Raw genomic sequence first — 17,900 nt, forward strand, 5'->3', positions numbered from 1 at the left:
AGAATGCCAGCAACAGGAGACCCCAGGGTCTCTTGAAATTTTACATTTTGCCTTTATAGGGTTAAATTTGTTTATTGAGATGTCCATGTAAAAACTGAGGCTTTAGTTTGGCCTTTTTAATGTAAAAGTGAAATATATGCTTAACAGCCATTGCTTTTGGTTGGAATAACGCCAACTCTATAAATTAATGCTCAAAATCTCATGTTACTCCAGAGCCTTAATTGAAAGTTCTACATTGGACCTTCTGACCAAGAGATCTTACAGGCCATCTTCCTCACTTAGTTCCAAACTTGTCACAATTATTATTTTTCCTTTTGTAAATATCATGTTTTAGAAGACACTGTCCCCCAAACTATGGTTTATTAATAAATTGTTTTCCCATTTTCATTAAACTGACATATACAGCACTATCAGTGCAAGCTCTTCTGATCTATACATTGAAAAATCACCAGTGTCAACAACCAAGATTGATACCGATTCCCCCACTCCACCCCTACAAGCTGACACACACACGTGCCTGTACACACACATGGCCTGTGTGTACACACAGTTCAGATGATAAGCAAGACATTGTTTCATTTAGTGTTTGAAGCCTAAACTTCTATAGACAGAATTTATGTTAGGCTTTACTGACTTGCTGAAAATATGTCTTAAATTCGCATGGAATATTAACTTTGTAGGTTCCAACCTGGACTCTTCAAATTTAAGTTACTCAGAGTAGGAGTCACAGCATTAGATACAATTTGTAAAAATACGGAAAAGTAGAAGGGGGAAAATTATTCATATTTCCACCCAAAATACAACTTTCCTTTGTTCTCTATCTCACCAGTCTTTGCTGGTAGAATTCAGAGACTGATACCATTAAATCTCCAGTAGAATATATGCTCTATGAGGGCTAGAATTTTTTTGTCTTTTTGTTTTACTACCGAACCCAAACATCTAGAATCACCTTGGGAATTTAAGGTTCTCGGTAAATGTACATTGACTAAATTAACTTCTTTTTAAAGAGTTATAGGGTATATGCCATTTTTATTACTGTTCTTTCATTTAATGTTGTAACAACATTTTTGATGTTCCCATAAACATTATTTTTAATGATTGCATATTTTTCCATGAAATGAATGTGACATATTTTACTAGACATTTCCTTGTAGTTGGTGATTTCAATTAAAATAATAATACTTCAGTAAACAGTATGACATTGAACTGTTTCTTCCTGTTAGTATTATCTCCTTAAGATATATTCCAAGAGTTGGCAAACCTGAATCAAATGGTAGAAATACTTAATGCCTCTTGACAGATATCACCAAATTGTGATATCACGTATCACTTTTTCAGAAGTTTTAAACCAACTGGCGGTGCCACTTGCAACATACAATTGTCTACTTGGTCATATGTTTACCCTATACAAGTGGGTGTTGTACATATGCATATATGTGAATCATATATATGATATTTAATCATTAGAAAATGATGCCTTATTTTTATTTAAAATTTGCATATCTTTACTAGTGAAGGTGGATTTTTTTTAGTTGTTTGGCTATATTTCTTTGTTTTCTTGTTTTATAATTTTTCTAGACATTTTAGTGTTTCTATTTTCTAATATTTAATAGAAATCATAAACAATTTTATTTTCATACTGGCTCCATATTTTTGTTTGGTTAGCCCCACAGTGTTGATGATTTATTTTAATACACAGGAAATTTCTGTTTTTACATAATTTTTTTAGAAAAAGCATTTATTGAGGGATGTGCTATATGTTGTCAGTCTTTGAGTGGATTATCACATTTAATCCTTTTAACAACTCTGTGTTGTTATTGTTAATGGTAATTATCTCCATTTTGCCTATGAGGGAACTGAGACCCAGAGAACTTAAATAGCACACTCAGGATAAAACAGTTACCCTGAGGGTGACACATTCTTTTAAAAGTTATGGGAACAGGCATTTAGATTTTTTTTAAAGATTTTATTTATTATTTATTTATTTTATTTGTTTATTTTTGGCTGCATCGGGTCTTCATTGAGGCATGCGGGATCTTTCGTTGCGGCACGTGGGTTCTTCGTTGTGGTGCATGGGCTTTTCTCTAGTTGTGGTGTGCGGGTTTTCTCTTCTCTAGTTGTGGCGCCCAGGCTCCAGGGCGCATGGGCTCTGTAGTTTGTAGCACACGGGCTCTAGTTGAGGCACATGAGCTCAGTAGTTGTGGCGCGCGGGTTGCCCCACAGCATGTGGGATCTTAGTTCCTTGACCAGGGATCGAACCCGCGTCCCCTGCATTGTAAGGTGGGTTTTTTACCACTGGACCACCAGGGAAGTCCTAGGCATTTAGATTGAGAGCAGAGGTTGAAAATTGGCAGCCTGAATATCAAAGTCGATTTATAGAAGCATTTTTTTTTTTTGGTTCCAATAGTTTTTAAATTTTTACAATGATTTAAAATTGAAAATTAGGTGACTTCTGTCTACACTGGGTCTGTATTTTCTTTCTACTCACCATTTCCCACATTTTAGCATGCATATTTTTACTTTTTCTTTGGTAGGTCCGGTAGCCCTACAAATACATTATTTTAAAAACTTTACTTCTTAAGAAATATATCTTAGAATATATTTTCTGACTCTGATTACAAACAAAAATGTTTGCAAGTGTACAAATTTAGTTGTGTTAGAAGTTCTCTAATATAACATGGCATCTTTTCCTCGATAGAGTTGCATTTTTTTTGACTTGAATTTGGTAAGTGGTGCAATAGAATAAGTTTTATGAACAACTTTGATATCCGTGAATCTTTGGAGTCATCTCTTTGAAAAATGGATATGTGGAAGATTTCACAGCAGAGTACAAATTGCTGGCCGAAAATTAGCCTGTGGTTCATTTTATCAAACCTGATATACAGAAGACCTTTTACCATCCTTGTGAAAAAAAAGACGAGATTTGTTGATGTAAAATTTGTCTAATGGGGTATAGTGTCTTTCACTTTTCATTTGTTTCCAAGTCAGTGTGCTAATTTTCTGTCCTCTATCATCCATCCTTTTTTTCCCACCTCTCCAGTTGATGTAAAGTCAGAGGTTCCTGTGGGCCTGGAGCCCATCTCGCCTTTAGACCTAAGGACAGACCTCAGGATGATGATGCCCGTGGTGGACCCTGTAGTCCGTGAGAAGCAACTGCAGCAGGAGTTACTCCTCATCCAGCAACAGCAGCAAATCCAGAAGCAGCTCTTGATCGCAGAGTTTCAGAAACAGCATGAGAATTTGACACGGCAGCACCAGGCTCAGCTTCAGGAGCACATCAAGGTAGCAAACGTTTCTTTGTCTCTGACCGTTGACTCAGGGAGCCTGCACCATAACATGGGCATAAGAGGGAGCAGTGGAGGGATATTTCACTATGAAAAGATACGGATGCATGGCTGGGAGGAAACTTTGATTGTACTAGTGAAAAACCTGGGTAAGTAAAAGGAATCCTGGCGAAAAACCTGCTTTGCTTCTTGGAGAGGAGCCTCTACCACTCTTTTTTCTGTTAGTTTACAGCATCAATAGTAAGGAATAGTAACTTCCCACCCTTTTTCAGATTCTCTTCTACATGATTTTGTCCATTTGCCCCATCTACTCTCCACCAAGAAGAACGATGAGCCTGGAAAGACCCATTTTATATTTCTAATAAATGTATGGATACCAAGGGTGAAAGGGAGGGGGAGAGGGGAGTATTGGGAGATTGGGGTTGACACATATACACTACTGATACTATGTATAAATAGGTAACTAATGAGAACATACTATATAGCACAGGGAGCTCTACCTAATGCACTGTGGTGACCTAAATGGGAAGGAAATCCAAAAAAGAGCCATATATATATATATGTATGTATGTATACATATAGCTGATTCGTTTTGCTGTACAGTAGAAACTAACACAACATTGTAAAGCAACTATACTCCAATAAAAATTAATTTAAAAAAAAGAATCTGCATATGCTATTTACCAGAGAGGATAAATTAATCCCTTTATGTGAAGAGAGAGCCTTTTTTTATTTTTGTCTTTGGTCTATAAGTAGATGTTCTGAGTGCTCTATAAGTAGATGTTCTGAGTATGTCCTAATCTTCTTTATGGAAAAGACCTCATAATGTATACATTCAAAATATTAACATAATGAAAAGCTCAACAAAATTGTATATAAAGAAACTGATACATATATTTTCAGTGTTTTTATATAAGTCTAATAGACTGTAGATAAGAATTTATTGAAAGAGTTTTGGGAGTAGTTGACAATTTGAGACCCAAGTTGTTTAAATTATTCTAGGAGAAATATGTCCATATCCCACAATTATGTGTGCTGGAGTATTTTATTATCAGTGTCTGTGTATCTATTTATTCTCTTGTATCCTCAGAGATAAATATTACTTCAGCTTTATTTGTAAAATGTCTTTCAACTTCTTGACAAAAATAATTAAAACAAAGCTATTTTGGTCTGACTTAGTAGATGTTTAATTTGAATTTATTATGACAGTAATATAAACTAGCAAATATTTGTAATAAGTCCACTTTTATGTCCAACTCCTTCAAAAATGACTTAACTTATGTTAATTTATTAATATAATAAAGTATATTATTTCATTTTTATTATATTGTATTAATAGACACTTGATTTTTTTTTTTTGCTTTTACATTTTTTTAAATTTATTTTTTTATACAGCAGGTTCTTCTTAGTCATCCATTTTATACACATCAGTGTATACATGTCAATCCCAATCTCCCAATTCATCACACCACCACCACCACCACCACCACCCTGCCACTTTCCCCTCTTGGTGTCCATACGTTTGTTCTCTACATCTGTTTCTCCATTTCTGCCCTGCAGAAATTGATCTTTTACTCACTTGCAAATAAAATACAAGCACATTTATGTGGGGTTAATACAGATAACTAATCTATGTTAATATTATATAATTTTACCACATTGATATTACAGTGTCTGAGAGGGTGAAAATGCTTTTTCTTTCCTATGTTCCTTGTTTTATATTTCCTTAGCCTGGAAGACCTATTTTAACTTATTTTCAGAAAAAGACTCTTTGATACCTGATATAAAATGTAATATTTTTTTCCTTTAACTAGTGAACTTTACTAAAAGATGCTTACAATATATTGACCCATAAGATACCTTAAAAATAAGAGTGAGGATTTTGTTTTAAGTCTCATATGGAATCCTGGTTGTATTTTGCAGTATAGGAAGCCTTCATTTAGTTTATAGACTTACTTTTGAGTGATTCTGGAACATTTTATTTCAGTTTGACCTTTGAAACAATAATAGTAACAATGATGTCCAGATTTCCTTCTTCATTCATTCTAGGCATGTTAAAATGGCAATGATGAATGAGTAAAATTTATATTCTTCCCCATACTTGAAGGTTTGTTTCATTTTGCTGTGGTATGCAAGTCGTGTTGCCCTGAATATAGGGTGATACTGATAAGTTACAGCTTTAGATAGTTCTTTTCATTTATGTTTGATGCCTTTTGTAGTTATAAAGATCAACATAAAATTTTTTTAAGTAATTAATTGTTTGATGTTACTCAAAAGTTAATAGTAACAAGTAGGTAATTGTTACTTTACCCCAAACAAGGTAGTATATAGCAGGTTTATTAACACCTAGAAAATATTGGAAAAGGGGAGGGAGAAAAGTGTTTGGAATAATTTTCTGAAGTAGTAAGTTGCTTTTTCAGAAACTAAAGTCATACTTAAAATTTCCCTTTAAGTTTAGGAAGTTTCTTTGCTTTAAATTTTTTTAAATTTTATTGTTTTATATTTTTTATGCATAGGACTAAAAGTTGATTCTTTTAACATTCATCTAGATTTTACTTTTATGAGGAAGACACAGCATGATGCTTTACTTATATTAGTGTTTTGAGTCTTTGGCTTCTATAATCATCTGTTGAGTTAGATGCTGTTATCCCATTTTTCCACCTAGTAATCTGAGGCAGAAACACTGTAACTTGCCCAAGGCTACACAGCCAGTAAGTGGGTGCTCCAGGATTTGTAATCTTGCCTCGTCTACCTCCAAAGCTACTACTTCATTCTGCCTCTGTCTTGGACTGGAACATGAAACTGGAGGAGTGAAGTTTTGTTTCTTTTTTTTTTTTTTTTTAACCTCATTCCTGCAATCTTTGAGAATAGTAGCTGTGGAAATTAAATCGGGTGCTTTTCTAATTCCTAAGAGAGATTAATATTCAATTCCATTGGGACTTAGGGTGAAGCGATAAATCAACTTGATCAACCCCAATATCTATATAGAATTAACATTTAAGGCAAAGTTTAAGCAGAATTATGAAATATTTGGTTAGAATGGAGTATCCAAAAACACCTATTAAGAGACTGGTGGATCAAATCCAAAATGTCAAAGATTGTAATTTGAAAAGTAACCAGAAATGCTTCTAGCCATGTCCTTCTGGGACGAGTGAAGCCATCATGCTTGACATGCGGAGTTGGCTTCCTGTTGCTCCACAGTGACTCTGATGCCATTCCATATAACTTTTTATTTTTGTTCTGTTACTGTGCAGTGTAAATATCAGAGTTTTAGGCACCTGTCTCATATAAACAGCAAATTACACTAACTTCATTAGTATTTAGAGTTTAAAATAGGAATAATAAGCAAAATTAGTATTGTTCAAACTTACAACTTAAATTTCATATGCATTTGAACATGATGCATGGGGGAGATTACTCCTCTGTCTTTTTTTTTTTTTTTTAATAACATACACCCAGCTGTTACTAGTTCTTCTTTTTTTTTTTTTTTTTAAAGGAATTCCTTTATTTTTATTATTTATTTATTTATTTATGGCTGTGTTGGGTCTTCGTTTCTGTGAGAGGGCTTTCTCCAGTTGCGGCAAGCGGGGGCCACTCTTCATCGCGGTGCGCGGGCCTCTCACCATCGCAGCCTCTCTTGTTGCGGAGCACAGGCTCCAGACGCACAGGCTCAGTAGTTGTGGCTCACGGGCCTAGTTGCTCCGCGGCATGTGGGATCTTCCCAGACCAGGGCTCGAACCCGTGTCCCCTGCATTGGCAGGCAGATTCTCAACCACTGCACCACCAGGGAAGCCCTCCTCTGTCTTATATATGAGGAACCAATGCTCTGAGTGGCTTAGTAAGTTGTCTAGATCTCGTATCTAGTAATGTCAGAGCCTAGTAGAACTCAGTCTTGAGTTATTCCTCAGTGGGCACATTTACTATTATTCCATGTCTATTTCTCAGTCTGAGAGAAAATTGACATCTCAAAATGGTTATTAAGAATGCTTTATATTCATGATGTACATTATGTAGAAGTGAATTCAAGGGATTCAGACAGCCAAACAACAGTGCATCAGAGTGTAGTCTGATGGAAGTGATTTCTTCTTGACCAGTCTCTAATCTGAAGGGTTTTTTGTGCTGAGTGAACTAATTAGACTTTGCTATTTTGAGAGAAGAGCTTGTTATGGATATACAGATTGCATTCATCTATTGAAAACCTTCTTGGAAGGTTTTCAGATTTCTGGCCTTCATCTTATTTCAGGTAGATTTCCCCCAATTAACTCATATCTCACTATTCTATTCAGTTTGATTATGTTCACACAATTTCTCAGGATAAGAAGTGAAGATTTCAGTTGTTTATGTTGCAAGGGAATTGGTAAAACAGACTTCTGGGAAGTTCCTGCCTTTCTTTGCCTGTATCATGTATTTCAGATGCACAAAGAAAAGTTACTCAAGGAACTGAAGATCTGAGTGAATTTGGTAATATTGTGATAGGATGGCGTAGGTGTTGAAACTACCTAAAAACTTGCTTGTTAATGACCTTAAGACCATTTATGGCATTAGTTGCTTGTCTTTAGATTTCAGTAGTATACAAAAAATGGGTAAAATGTAAATACAAATAATTTCCAAAAGCTCATAACCTTTCGATTTTGGTCATTGATGACTATGAAGCCTAAAGAAATTGCACACTCTCATGTCTTTCTCTTCTCGCAAGTTGCAACAGGAACTTCTAGCCATAAAACAGCAACAAGAACTGCTAGAAAAGGAGCAGAAACTGGAGCAGCAGAGGCAAGAACAGGAAGTAGAGAGGCATCGCAGAGAACAGCAGCTTCCTCCTCTCAGAGGCAAAGATAGAGGACGAGAAAGTAAGAGGCACCAGGGTAAAAGATGGATCTCTTCCCTCATCTTTAGCTGATGGTCATTCAGAAAGGAGCCTGATAAAGAGTGGAATTAAACTTGTCAAAATTGTCTGTGTTTAAGTAAAAGAATACATTATGGACCTAAATGTAAAGCTTTGGCATTCACATATCAGCTCTCTGCATTCAGTCTACAAGCATCTACAGAAATAAACATAGCATTGTTTGGCAAAGATGCTCATTTCTGTTGTTTTGAGCCTTAAAAATAATGTTATACGAAGGCAATATAGCTATGCCATTGTGTTTAATAATAAACTTACTTGCACATTACTCCACCATACCTTCCTCCTGCTCAAGTAATAATTGCTCTTGAATAAGTCAAGCCTTGTCTCATTTAGTTTTCAAATACCCAAACTTTGAGAAGATTTAAGGTAGAAGTTTTGTTTAAAAAAAAAAAAAAAAGCAACTATCCACAAGAGGGAGACAGATCCAAATAATTCTCCTGTATGAGGTCAGTTCAAAATCAGGTCGTAGCAAGGTTTAAAATGTGATGACTTAAACTGGAATTGTCAGCAATATTTATTTGTTTAATGCTCAAAAGTGCTTTTTTAAAAAGTTTTTCAAACTAGCAATTCAGAAGAGCTCATTTTAATTTGCTTAATCACTTATATGGTCCCCCAAGATTCTTGACTTTTAAAAAGCAGTGTTCTGTTCCTCAGCAGTATTTTTTAAAGCTTAGGAAAAAATTAGTATTAATTCTGGGAATCCCCTTTCTGCAAAAGCAATTAAAGAAATCATCGAAGGTCTTTTGAAAATTGGCAGTTGAAGCAGTAGTTACAAAATATTACTATGTCATTTTCTAAAGCCTGTTTAGACTCTGGTTTCTTCTTTTAATAGGAAAACTTCATATGCTGTGACGAGTGGTGTTACTTCTTAATTTTTGCTAAATATTCCAGAGGCTTGAAAGGACAGAACCACAAATCACCATCTGTTTCTGTATGTGTGTGTTTCAGGGGCAGTGGCAAGTACAGAAGTAAAGCAGAAGCTTCAAGAATTCCTGTTGAGTAAATCAGCAACAAAAGACACTCCAACTAATGGAAAAAATCATTCCGTGAGCCGCCATCCCAAGCTCTGGTACACGTATGTTCAGTGTTTGGCTTTTTTCATTCCCAGGGGTAAAGATCACAGGTTCTCAATTCAGCCAACCTGGGCACAAATCTCTGGCCTGCCAAGTTCTCAGCTATAAGGCCGTGGGCAAGCTCCTCAAATTCTCCAAGGCTCAGGTTTTTATTCTGTAAAAAGAGGACGATAATAGTACCTGCCCTCTAGGGTTTCTGGGAAGGTCCTGTGAAACAATGTGGTAAAGTATATAACAGAGACTAGCTCTTAAATAAATGTTAGCAAGTATCATCTTGAGGGCTAGAAAGTATTATACATGTTCTTTGCCAAATGAATAACTGACAAATGTAGGGTGGGGCGTAGAAATTAATTCATATTTTGCATTTTTCTATTCTCAGATGGTGCATCTGATATCTTTACAATAATTTCTGAAGATTTGGCTGGTTGAGATTTTATTTTACTTGGCTTGAAATAAGATGGAGATCTGAATTATTTTTAAAAGTCCAGAAGATTTTTGACTTAATTTAAAAAAAAAGAAAGAAAGAAGAGTAACTGATATATCTAAGGCTTCAGTGACAAGTTTACCCGTGCCCACCTCATCTCATTTCTTCCCACCCTGTAAAATGAGAGTAGATTGGCTTTTAACACACACGCTGATAACATAACATACTGCGGTATTACAGTTTTTTATGCAACCATCTTTCTCCAAGTCTAGTAAAGAGATACTGTGCAACACACAATTCTTCCTTCTGTAAAGTGTGAAGGAGGTGATATTTTTAAAAAATCAGGAGAATAACTGATGGGCAAAGCATATTTGGATAATAGACTAATAGATTATAGTTTCATCTCATATTTTAAAAATATGTTTAGGATTTTACACTTACATATTTTTTAATCACATCATAAGGATAAGAGAGTAAAAACTTGATTATTTGATACTCTGTTACATTGACATTTCAAGCATGCCAGGAGTTCTATTTAAAGAGTTATTGTTCTTATAATTCTGTCTTACAAGTATCTTCCCTTCTCTGCATCCAAAAAAAAAAGATGAGGCAGATTCCAGAATGCTATATAAATATTTTTTAATGGTTTACATAATTTCTATCATGCATGTCAATTGACTTGAGGAACCAATCCCTGAAGAAAATTTTCACATGTTCAATCAACATCAAAAAGTATTGAAAAAGAAATTCTGTTTTATTACCTAAAATTACATACATAATTTATAACTAACTCATGTTCCTTCTAAGTTAAAACCTGTTTTAAGAAAAGATAAAACCTTTTTTTTTTTCTTCTTAAGTGGAAACAACTACATGCAAACAACTTGTCAGCTGAAAATTCTTTAGCTGTTCCCTTGGGTATATTCGACATGGCTCTCAAATGTTACTTAGGAATCCTTTTTTTTGTACTGAACTGAACTTTAGTAGGGTCCAACTCCTGGACAGCCATAAGTCATTAATTCATGAAATCTGAACTTAATACTTTTTGCCAGTTATGGCTAGATAAAATATCCTTACACCAGGTAATTCTTGAGAATGTTGATTCAAATAGATAATATTGGTAGAATCATCATAGTGGTGATACTATGCCCTATCTATGTTTTCTCCATATATAATGATTATAGATGTTTATATCCACCAGGTAATCTATGTTCAGTCCTAAGCTATTCTCCAGTAGCACAATTGCATCTCTTTTACTGTATTAATGCAGGAAAGACAAAAGATTTTAAAAGGTCAGGTTCATATTGAAGAAGGATGTGTCTCCAGTCTTTACCTTGAAACTGCTATAGAAGTTTGGAGACCTGAGGCTATACGCACGGTACTGTCTCTCCAGTAGAAAGGCGCCCTCATGTACTCTCGTGTACTACCTAGCACTTTTTTTTAAATGAAGTCCTTCTGTATGTTTACTTTTACCTTGGTTGTTCTACATTGTTGACTAAAAAGGATTCGGATGATGACTTTCCCACTAATATGGCTCTTAAGAAAACATACACAATAATCTCAGATGTCAAATCTCAGGCTCTGGGGAAATTCTCTCCTTTGGTGACGCAAACTTTTCTATGTGACTGTGTGACCAAACACACAGTGGGCATTCTTGGGCATCCTGCATCATTCCATAACATACTGCTAAATTGAACTTCGTTACATGAGGCTGTGGTTTGTACACACTGAAAAGAAAGAACATAAACACAGCTGAGACATGTGTTACAGCATGTGCAACCGATTATTGCTGACCAATGTGCAGTAAAAACTCAAGGGGAAGTGGTGAACCCTCTTTTTCTTTTGTAGGGCTGCCCACCACACGTCATTGGATCAAAGCTCTCCACCCCTGAGTGGAACGTCTCCATCCTACAAATACACATTACCAGGAGCGCAAGATGCAAAGGATGATTTCCCTCTTCGAAAAACTGGTAAGTCAGTTCCACAAGAAGACTCCACTTGCTCTTCCATGACCTTCCTGCAGCTTTATTTTGCCATACCTGTAGGGGAGCGTCGAAGGATTTGAATCATAGCTGTCAGGCTCTCTCCACCTCTGCCCTCAGCATAAGCAGACGCGCGCACACACACTCCTATTTCTGTGTCAGTTCATTCGGTATATTATCAAAGTAGCTTTTTGAATTTAAAGGTTAGTCACATTTGGGTTTTAGACAAATTATTTTTCTTATTAGCAATAAAGAGAAGAATTAAAGAAAATAGAAATTTGATTTCTCAGAAAATTTCAATCTTCTCCGTTAATGAGGACCTCTATAATTTCCTCCATTTCTCTGATTTTCTTTTGAGCCTCAGCCATTTACTACGAAAATGGAAATAACAATCTTTTCCTCCCACTTTTAAAAACCTTAAATTTTGATTGTTTACTAAAACAGGTAAGGCCAAGGCTAGCTCCTGAGTAAGTGACTTGCCTAGTGTCTCACAGATTATAGGAGAACTCGTGGTGAAGCTTTGTAGCTAATAATATCATGTTATTGCATTAAAATTTGCTTAGGGGAACTGGGACAATGAATCTGTAATAAATTTGGAATTTAGTAAACAGCTCTATGACTTTACAGTCTGTGTTTGTTTTCCCATATTCCTTTTTAGCCCTCTGGTATGTGCATATTTAATGTGTTACATGCTCTTACCTCTATAATAAATATATTTAAATTTTAGCTAGGTAGAAGCATAAATAGCAGTTGTATACATTATGTTCTAAATCTTTTGAGATTTCTAAATATAGTTCTTTAGAGGAAGTTGTAAATTTAAAAAAATTTTATAACCACAGTTGATGTGAAAAGATATTCAGAGCAGAGAGTTTGGTCCATTGTATTTTACTCAGATCTACTTGAAGAACTATAGATCTGTGTAATTTGTATATAAAATCTTCACAGAGTGAAAATGATTTCCAATAATTATATTCATTTTCCCAAGCAATTTTGAATAATTAAAATGGATATAGATTGTAAAAACACGTGCTGAAGCTATTTTCTGTCTTATAATTTACTTCTAGCATAATGAAGATTTAAAAATAAAATCAATCATGAGTAAGAATTTATTCTATCATCTAGCCCGTATTGTACCAGGCACTGAGGAAGGATGGCCAAGTATTGTAAAGCAATTTGTGCCTTTTTATTTTAATAGCCGAAAGATGTTCACATTTCTACTATAAGATATCAGATATAGTAAAATACTTCAATGGAAGGCTATGCAAAGGAAAGAGTGAGTTTTATGTATTGCATGAGAATTTCACACTCTTATCTACAAATCAGATTGCCTTTCATGTAAATAAACTTCTCTGGGATAAAAGGAACAAAGCGAAGAGTGAGCCTCCACATATTTCTAAAACATGGCATATAGTTTATGAAAATTGATCCATAAAGGACATGGGTTTTAGAGTGCGGGGACTTTGATCTGCAGCCTTGACATTTAGTTGCACCAATGGCATGTGTAGGAACTATTGACAGAGATTATGTGAATATTGCCCCAGGTCTTAGGGCAGTGACTGGCATTCAAGAGCCTAAGGAGTCACTAAAAGGAAAGAAAACACAAGTCCCCTTATGGCAGGAGGTTACTGATGAGTGATATAGTTACATTTAGGGAGAAAGACTTCTACCCTGCTGTGCACATAGCCTTTGAATATATTCTTACCGCTGGGAGATTGAAAACTGACTGCAGAAGTGACACTGAGTTTGAAAAGTAGTGGCATTTGGAACCAGTAAGCATCCAGAAAGCAAATTTGATCTTTTTCAATACTTAAGGACAAGTACTAAAAACCCATACTTTTGTGTCCCACTGTTTCCATGAGAACGGCTTAGGATTTTTCCTCTGAAGAATGAATAGCAAGCTGTTAATTTATTCTTGTAGAATTTCTCAGTCCACAACACAATTCAAAGAGAAATCCTGCTTATCATATACCTTACAAAATTTAATTCAAATCTGTACTAATATGAAACTCATCTTCTGTATCTCTTTATGTGATATGTAATAATAGTGAAAAGGTACAGCCCTTGTCTTTTCTAGTGGTGTATTTTCTGTATTTGCCCATTACGTTAAGTTTCTTCCCTTTGTATCGAATATCTGATATTTATGAAGTGTCAGGCTGCTGATCTGTAAAACCAAACATTTTCAAGCATTGTACCAATAAAGTTCTTGAACAGCCATTAATACTTTTATGTCTCTATAGGGGTTTCAAAATATTCCTTAATTCAATTCCTATTGTCTAAGAAAAGTATGATATAATTAAATACAGATGTTTTCTACACATCTAAATACTTAGAGATACCCCTCATTAATTACAAATAGGCGAAGCTCTTCAAACTTTTATAAATATAATCCATTTAGTATATTTCCATTGCACTTTGAGAAAGTTTAGATGTATATTTGCACTAAATAGAAGAGCATTGAAATATAGTCAAATAATTTTTACTTCAGCATTTGTTGTATTTTAGTGACTCAATAGTTATTACAAAAAAGTAAACAATAAAATACTATCATAGTTAAACTTATGTGATGATTAGGGAAACTGTATAAGATAATTTTCAAGTAAAGCTTTATCATATTTAATGAAATCTAGAGGAGTGGCATTGATCATATAATATAAATACCAGTACAGCCGTGATAGAGTGTAGCTTTTCTATTGGGCCCTGATTATCACTCTCTGAGGTCTACTTGAATTTCAGTGAATTCAATCTTAGATTTAAAAGAAGTTTTTAAGTGGATTCTATCTTTTGATCTGCATATAATACTAAATACTTTCAATTTCTTTTTAACCTATGTCAGTACTGAATTGCCAATATGCATTAGCAAGATTTACGGGAGTAAAGCTGGAACCAAAGTAAGAAAAGTTCTAATGACCTTAAAATGATTAAAGTGGCCCCAAGGGGTGTTCCCTAAGCAGTGAGCAGAATTTGGAACCTCTCGTGACCTCTTAGGACTCAGACAGTGACAGCCTAGGAACAGTCAACCATAGAAGTCTCATTTGCCTGCAGAAATCTGACCTTTGTCATGCAAAGTGGACCTTTACTTCCTTCCCCTAAGGAGAATCATAGTTGCTCATAGTATTTGGGCTTTTTGGAAACCTCAGAATAATATGAATAGTTAGCTCTAATCAGGCCCATTCCGAATTCACTTTTCTTTTAAATGTAAGTATTGAGAGTCTTTTGCTCCTTTCATGACAATGAATGAACATCAAAGGCTTTCATAATTGGTTCTGAAGTTAAGAATAAAATAATTTTTTAAATTTTTTTTTTTTTTTTTTTTTTTTAAATTTTATAGCTACTTTATTTATTTAGTTATTTATTTTTGGCTGTGTTGGGTCTTCGGTTCGTGCGAGGGCTTTCTCTAGTTACGGCAAGCGGGGGCCACTCTTCATCGCGGTGCGGGGACCGCTCTTCATCGCGGTGCGTGGGCCTTTCACTATCGCGGCCCCTCCCGTTGCGGGGCACAGGCTCCAGACGCGCAGGCTCAGTAGTTGTGGCTCACGGGCCCAGCTGCTCCGTGGCATGTGGGATCTTCCCAGACCAGGGCTTGAACCCGTGTCCCCTGCATTAGCAGGCAGACTCTCAACCACTGCGCCACCAGGGAAGCCCTAAATTTTTATATTTATTGCCCACACTTAAAGTAACACTTCCTTTTAGAATTACCCTCTGTGATTGCTTTTGTTCCATAACACAAGAATTTGTTGATTGTAAAATTTGGATTATTTTACTGAACTTTAGGTTTTGGCTGCAAATTCTATCATGCTGTAGTAGGTGATTTTTTTTTCTCTAATATAATGCTCTGCGGGACTGATAATAAACTATAAAATAGGGAAAGGAAGCTTCTGGATCTGGGTACTTTTGAAATAGTACATATTTCTCACAAAGATGCTGCATATGTGGTGACTTTGAACTGACCTCCAAAACCATTTGAATTGGATTCTGTTACAATGAGTGTGTGCATATGTTTCATAAAATATTATGGTAAAACATTCTAGAGGTTTTATGCTCCATTGTATTATTGGGGTCTTACCCAGTGAACTTTGCCTTTCTTTGAGTGTTACGGTCTTTCCATTTAATACTTCTGAACAAAGTGAGCTGGCTGGCTAGATTCACCTCTTATATAGAGCACAAGCCATGTAAAGCTACAGCTTGGCTTGGGCTAATAGGACTGTTCCCACCCCACTGAAATATTCATTTTAATGGTCAGCAACACTAGAATAGGACTCAAAGATGGAAGGGGTCCAAACATAAGTTAAGGTTTTAGAAGGCCAATGTCATTTTCCACACTGAGTAATTGGAAGGAAGGCAGAGATGAGATATATAACTTTATACATCTCCCTCAGTATAGCAGTTAGAAGTTATGTTGTGATACCTTGGTGACTTTTTCAAGTTATTATAATCCAGAATTAGTACAAGGAGATTTTTAAACAATGTTTTAAAATCTCTCTTGCTCTCTCTCTCTCTCTGTCTGTCTCTCTTCTCTCTAGCTCTGTGTCTTTCTCATAATACACAATCACACATGCGTGTGTACACATGGACATGCACACACATTTCTGCACAGATAGCACTAAGATAGCACTTACGTTTATAAAAATATTCACTCAGAATCTTATTCCAGATTGACCAAAACTGGAGTATCTTTATATATCTTAGTACTCGATCTTAGTTCCATTGTAGTGGCTCGTCTTGCTTAAAATTATTGAAATGTAATCTTTGTAATAAGTCTTACACTAGTTTTCCCAGAATTGAGAAGCAATGTGGCGCAGTCACACAGGCTTTGAATCTACCTACCAGCTTGAAATCTGGATCCTCAATCTTGGGAAATTTACTTAACCTCTTTAGGTTGTGATTCTCTCATCTGTAAAATGGGAATAATTTTTGTACTTGGTTCATTCAGTTATTTTGAGGATTCGGTTAAGTAATGTATGTCATGTACTTAGGATCATACCTCGGACTTAGGAAGGGCTTAGTAAATCTTAACTTTGCGTTTCTAGTTGATAAGGAATTGAGTTTCATTTATTTTCATCGGTGAAAACTAAATTGCTTATTGTTGTGGAAAGCCTTTTCAAGGACATGTATTCTGCCACCTTATTGATAAAATGGGAAAACTGAGGAGCAAGTGATAAACATTTTCACATTAAGCTATCTGCTGCTTGCAATGCTAATCTCAAGATGGGAATAAAGGGCTTTGTTAATTTTGCATATTTGCTGGCATTTGGGAGCATAGTATGGTGTCAGAAAGTAGCAGCAGATTTGTTTCTTTCCTTTACCATAGGAGGAGCTCTTATTAATGCTCCGTCCTCACTAGAGCCAGAGTTTTAATTTCTGCCATTGACTTCATTTTAAAATCAATAGACTTTAATTTTTGGAACAGTTTTAGATTTACAGAAAAATTGACCCATAGTATAGACGGTTCCCATATTACTCTTCCCTCTCTCCTGTAGTCTCTGCTCTTGTTAACATCTTGCATTAGTGTGGTACATTTGGTACAATTAATGAATGACTATCAATACATTATTATGAATGTAACCCATAATTTTCATTAAGGTTTACTCTTTGTGTTGTAATGTTCTATTGATCTTTACAAATGTATATGTCATACCATGTACCCACCATTACAATATAATGCAGAATAGTTTCATGGCCCTAAAAATCCTCTGTGCTCCATCTGTTCATCCCTCCTTCCATCAACCCCTGGTAACCACTTATATTTTTACTGTCTCTATGGTTTTGCCTTCTGCAGAATGTCATATATTTGGAATCATATAGTATGTAGCCTTTTCAGACTAGCTTCTTTCACTTGGCACTATGCATTTAAGATCCCTCCATGTCTTTCTGTGGCTTGAAAGCTCTTTTAGCACTGAATAATACTGCATTATATGGGAGAGGCCACCGCTTGTTTAACCGTTTACCTATTGAAAGGTATCTTGGTTCCTTCCAAGTTTTGACAATTATGAATAAAGTGGCCCTAAACATTCACATGTAGGTTTTTGTGTGGATGTAGGTTTTCAGCTCAATTAGGTAAAAGCGTAGGAGTGCAATAGCTGGATTTTATGGTGAGACTATGTTCAGTTTTGTAAGACACTGCCAAACTGTCTTCCAAAGTGGCTGTACTATATTGCATGCCCACCAGCAGTGGATCAGAGTTCCTGTTACTCCACATTCTCACCAGCACTTGGTATTTTCAGTTTAGTGTTCTGGATT

General features: G+C 35.5%; 1 protein-coding gene across 10 annotated transcripts in view; it reads left to right on the plus strand.

The window, feature by feature from the left end:
- Window positions 1–17,900, plus strand: part of HDAC9 (histone deacetylase 9) — a 998,074-nt gene that overhangs the window by 517,006 nt on the left and 463,168 nt on the right. For 3 of the 10 annotated variants that reach the window (XM_059933959.1, XM_059933962.1, XM_059933967.1), the window contains exons 4-7: window positions 3,041–3,282; window positions 7,981–8,131; window positions 9,136–9,256; window positions 11,530–11,651. In XM_059933959.1, the coding sequence (XP_059789942.1) occupies window positions 3,041–3,282; window positions 7,981–8,131; window positions 9,136–9,256; window positions 11,530–11,651 (636 nt within the window). Of the gene's footprint in view, window positions 1–3,040; window positions 3,283–7,980; window positions 8,147–9,135; window positions 9,263–11,529; window positions 11,652–17,900 lie in introns of all 10 variants that reach the window. The other 7 variants (XM_059933961.1, XM_059933966.1, XM_059933963.1 and 4 more) reach the window with 5 other exon arrangements.

This window comes from Balaenoptera ricei, chromosome 9 (genome assembly GCF_028023285.1).
Source record: "Balaenoptera ricei isolate mBalRic1 chromosome 9, mBalRic1.hap2, whole genome shotgun sequence".
In the NCBI taxonomy this organism is placed as follows: domain Eukaryota; kingdom Metazoa; phylum Chordata; class Mammalia; order Artiodactyla; family Balaenopteridae; genus Balaenoptera; species Balaenoptera ricei.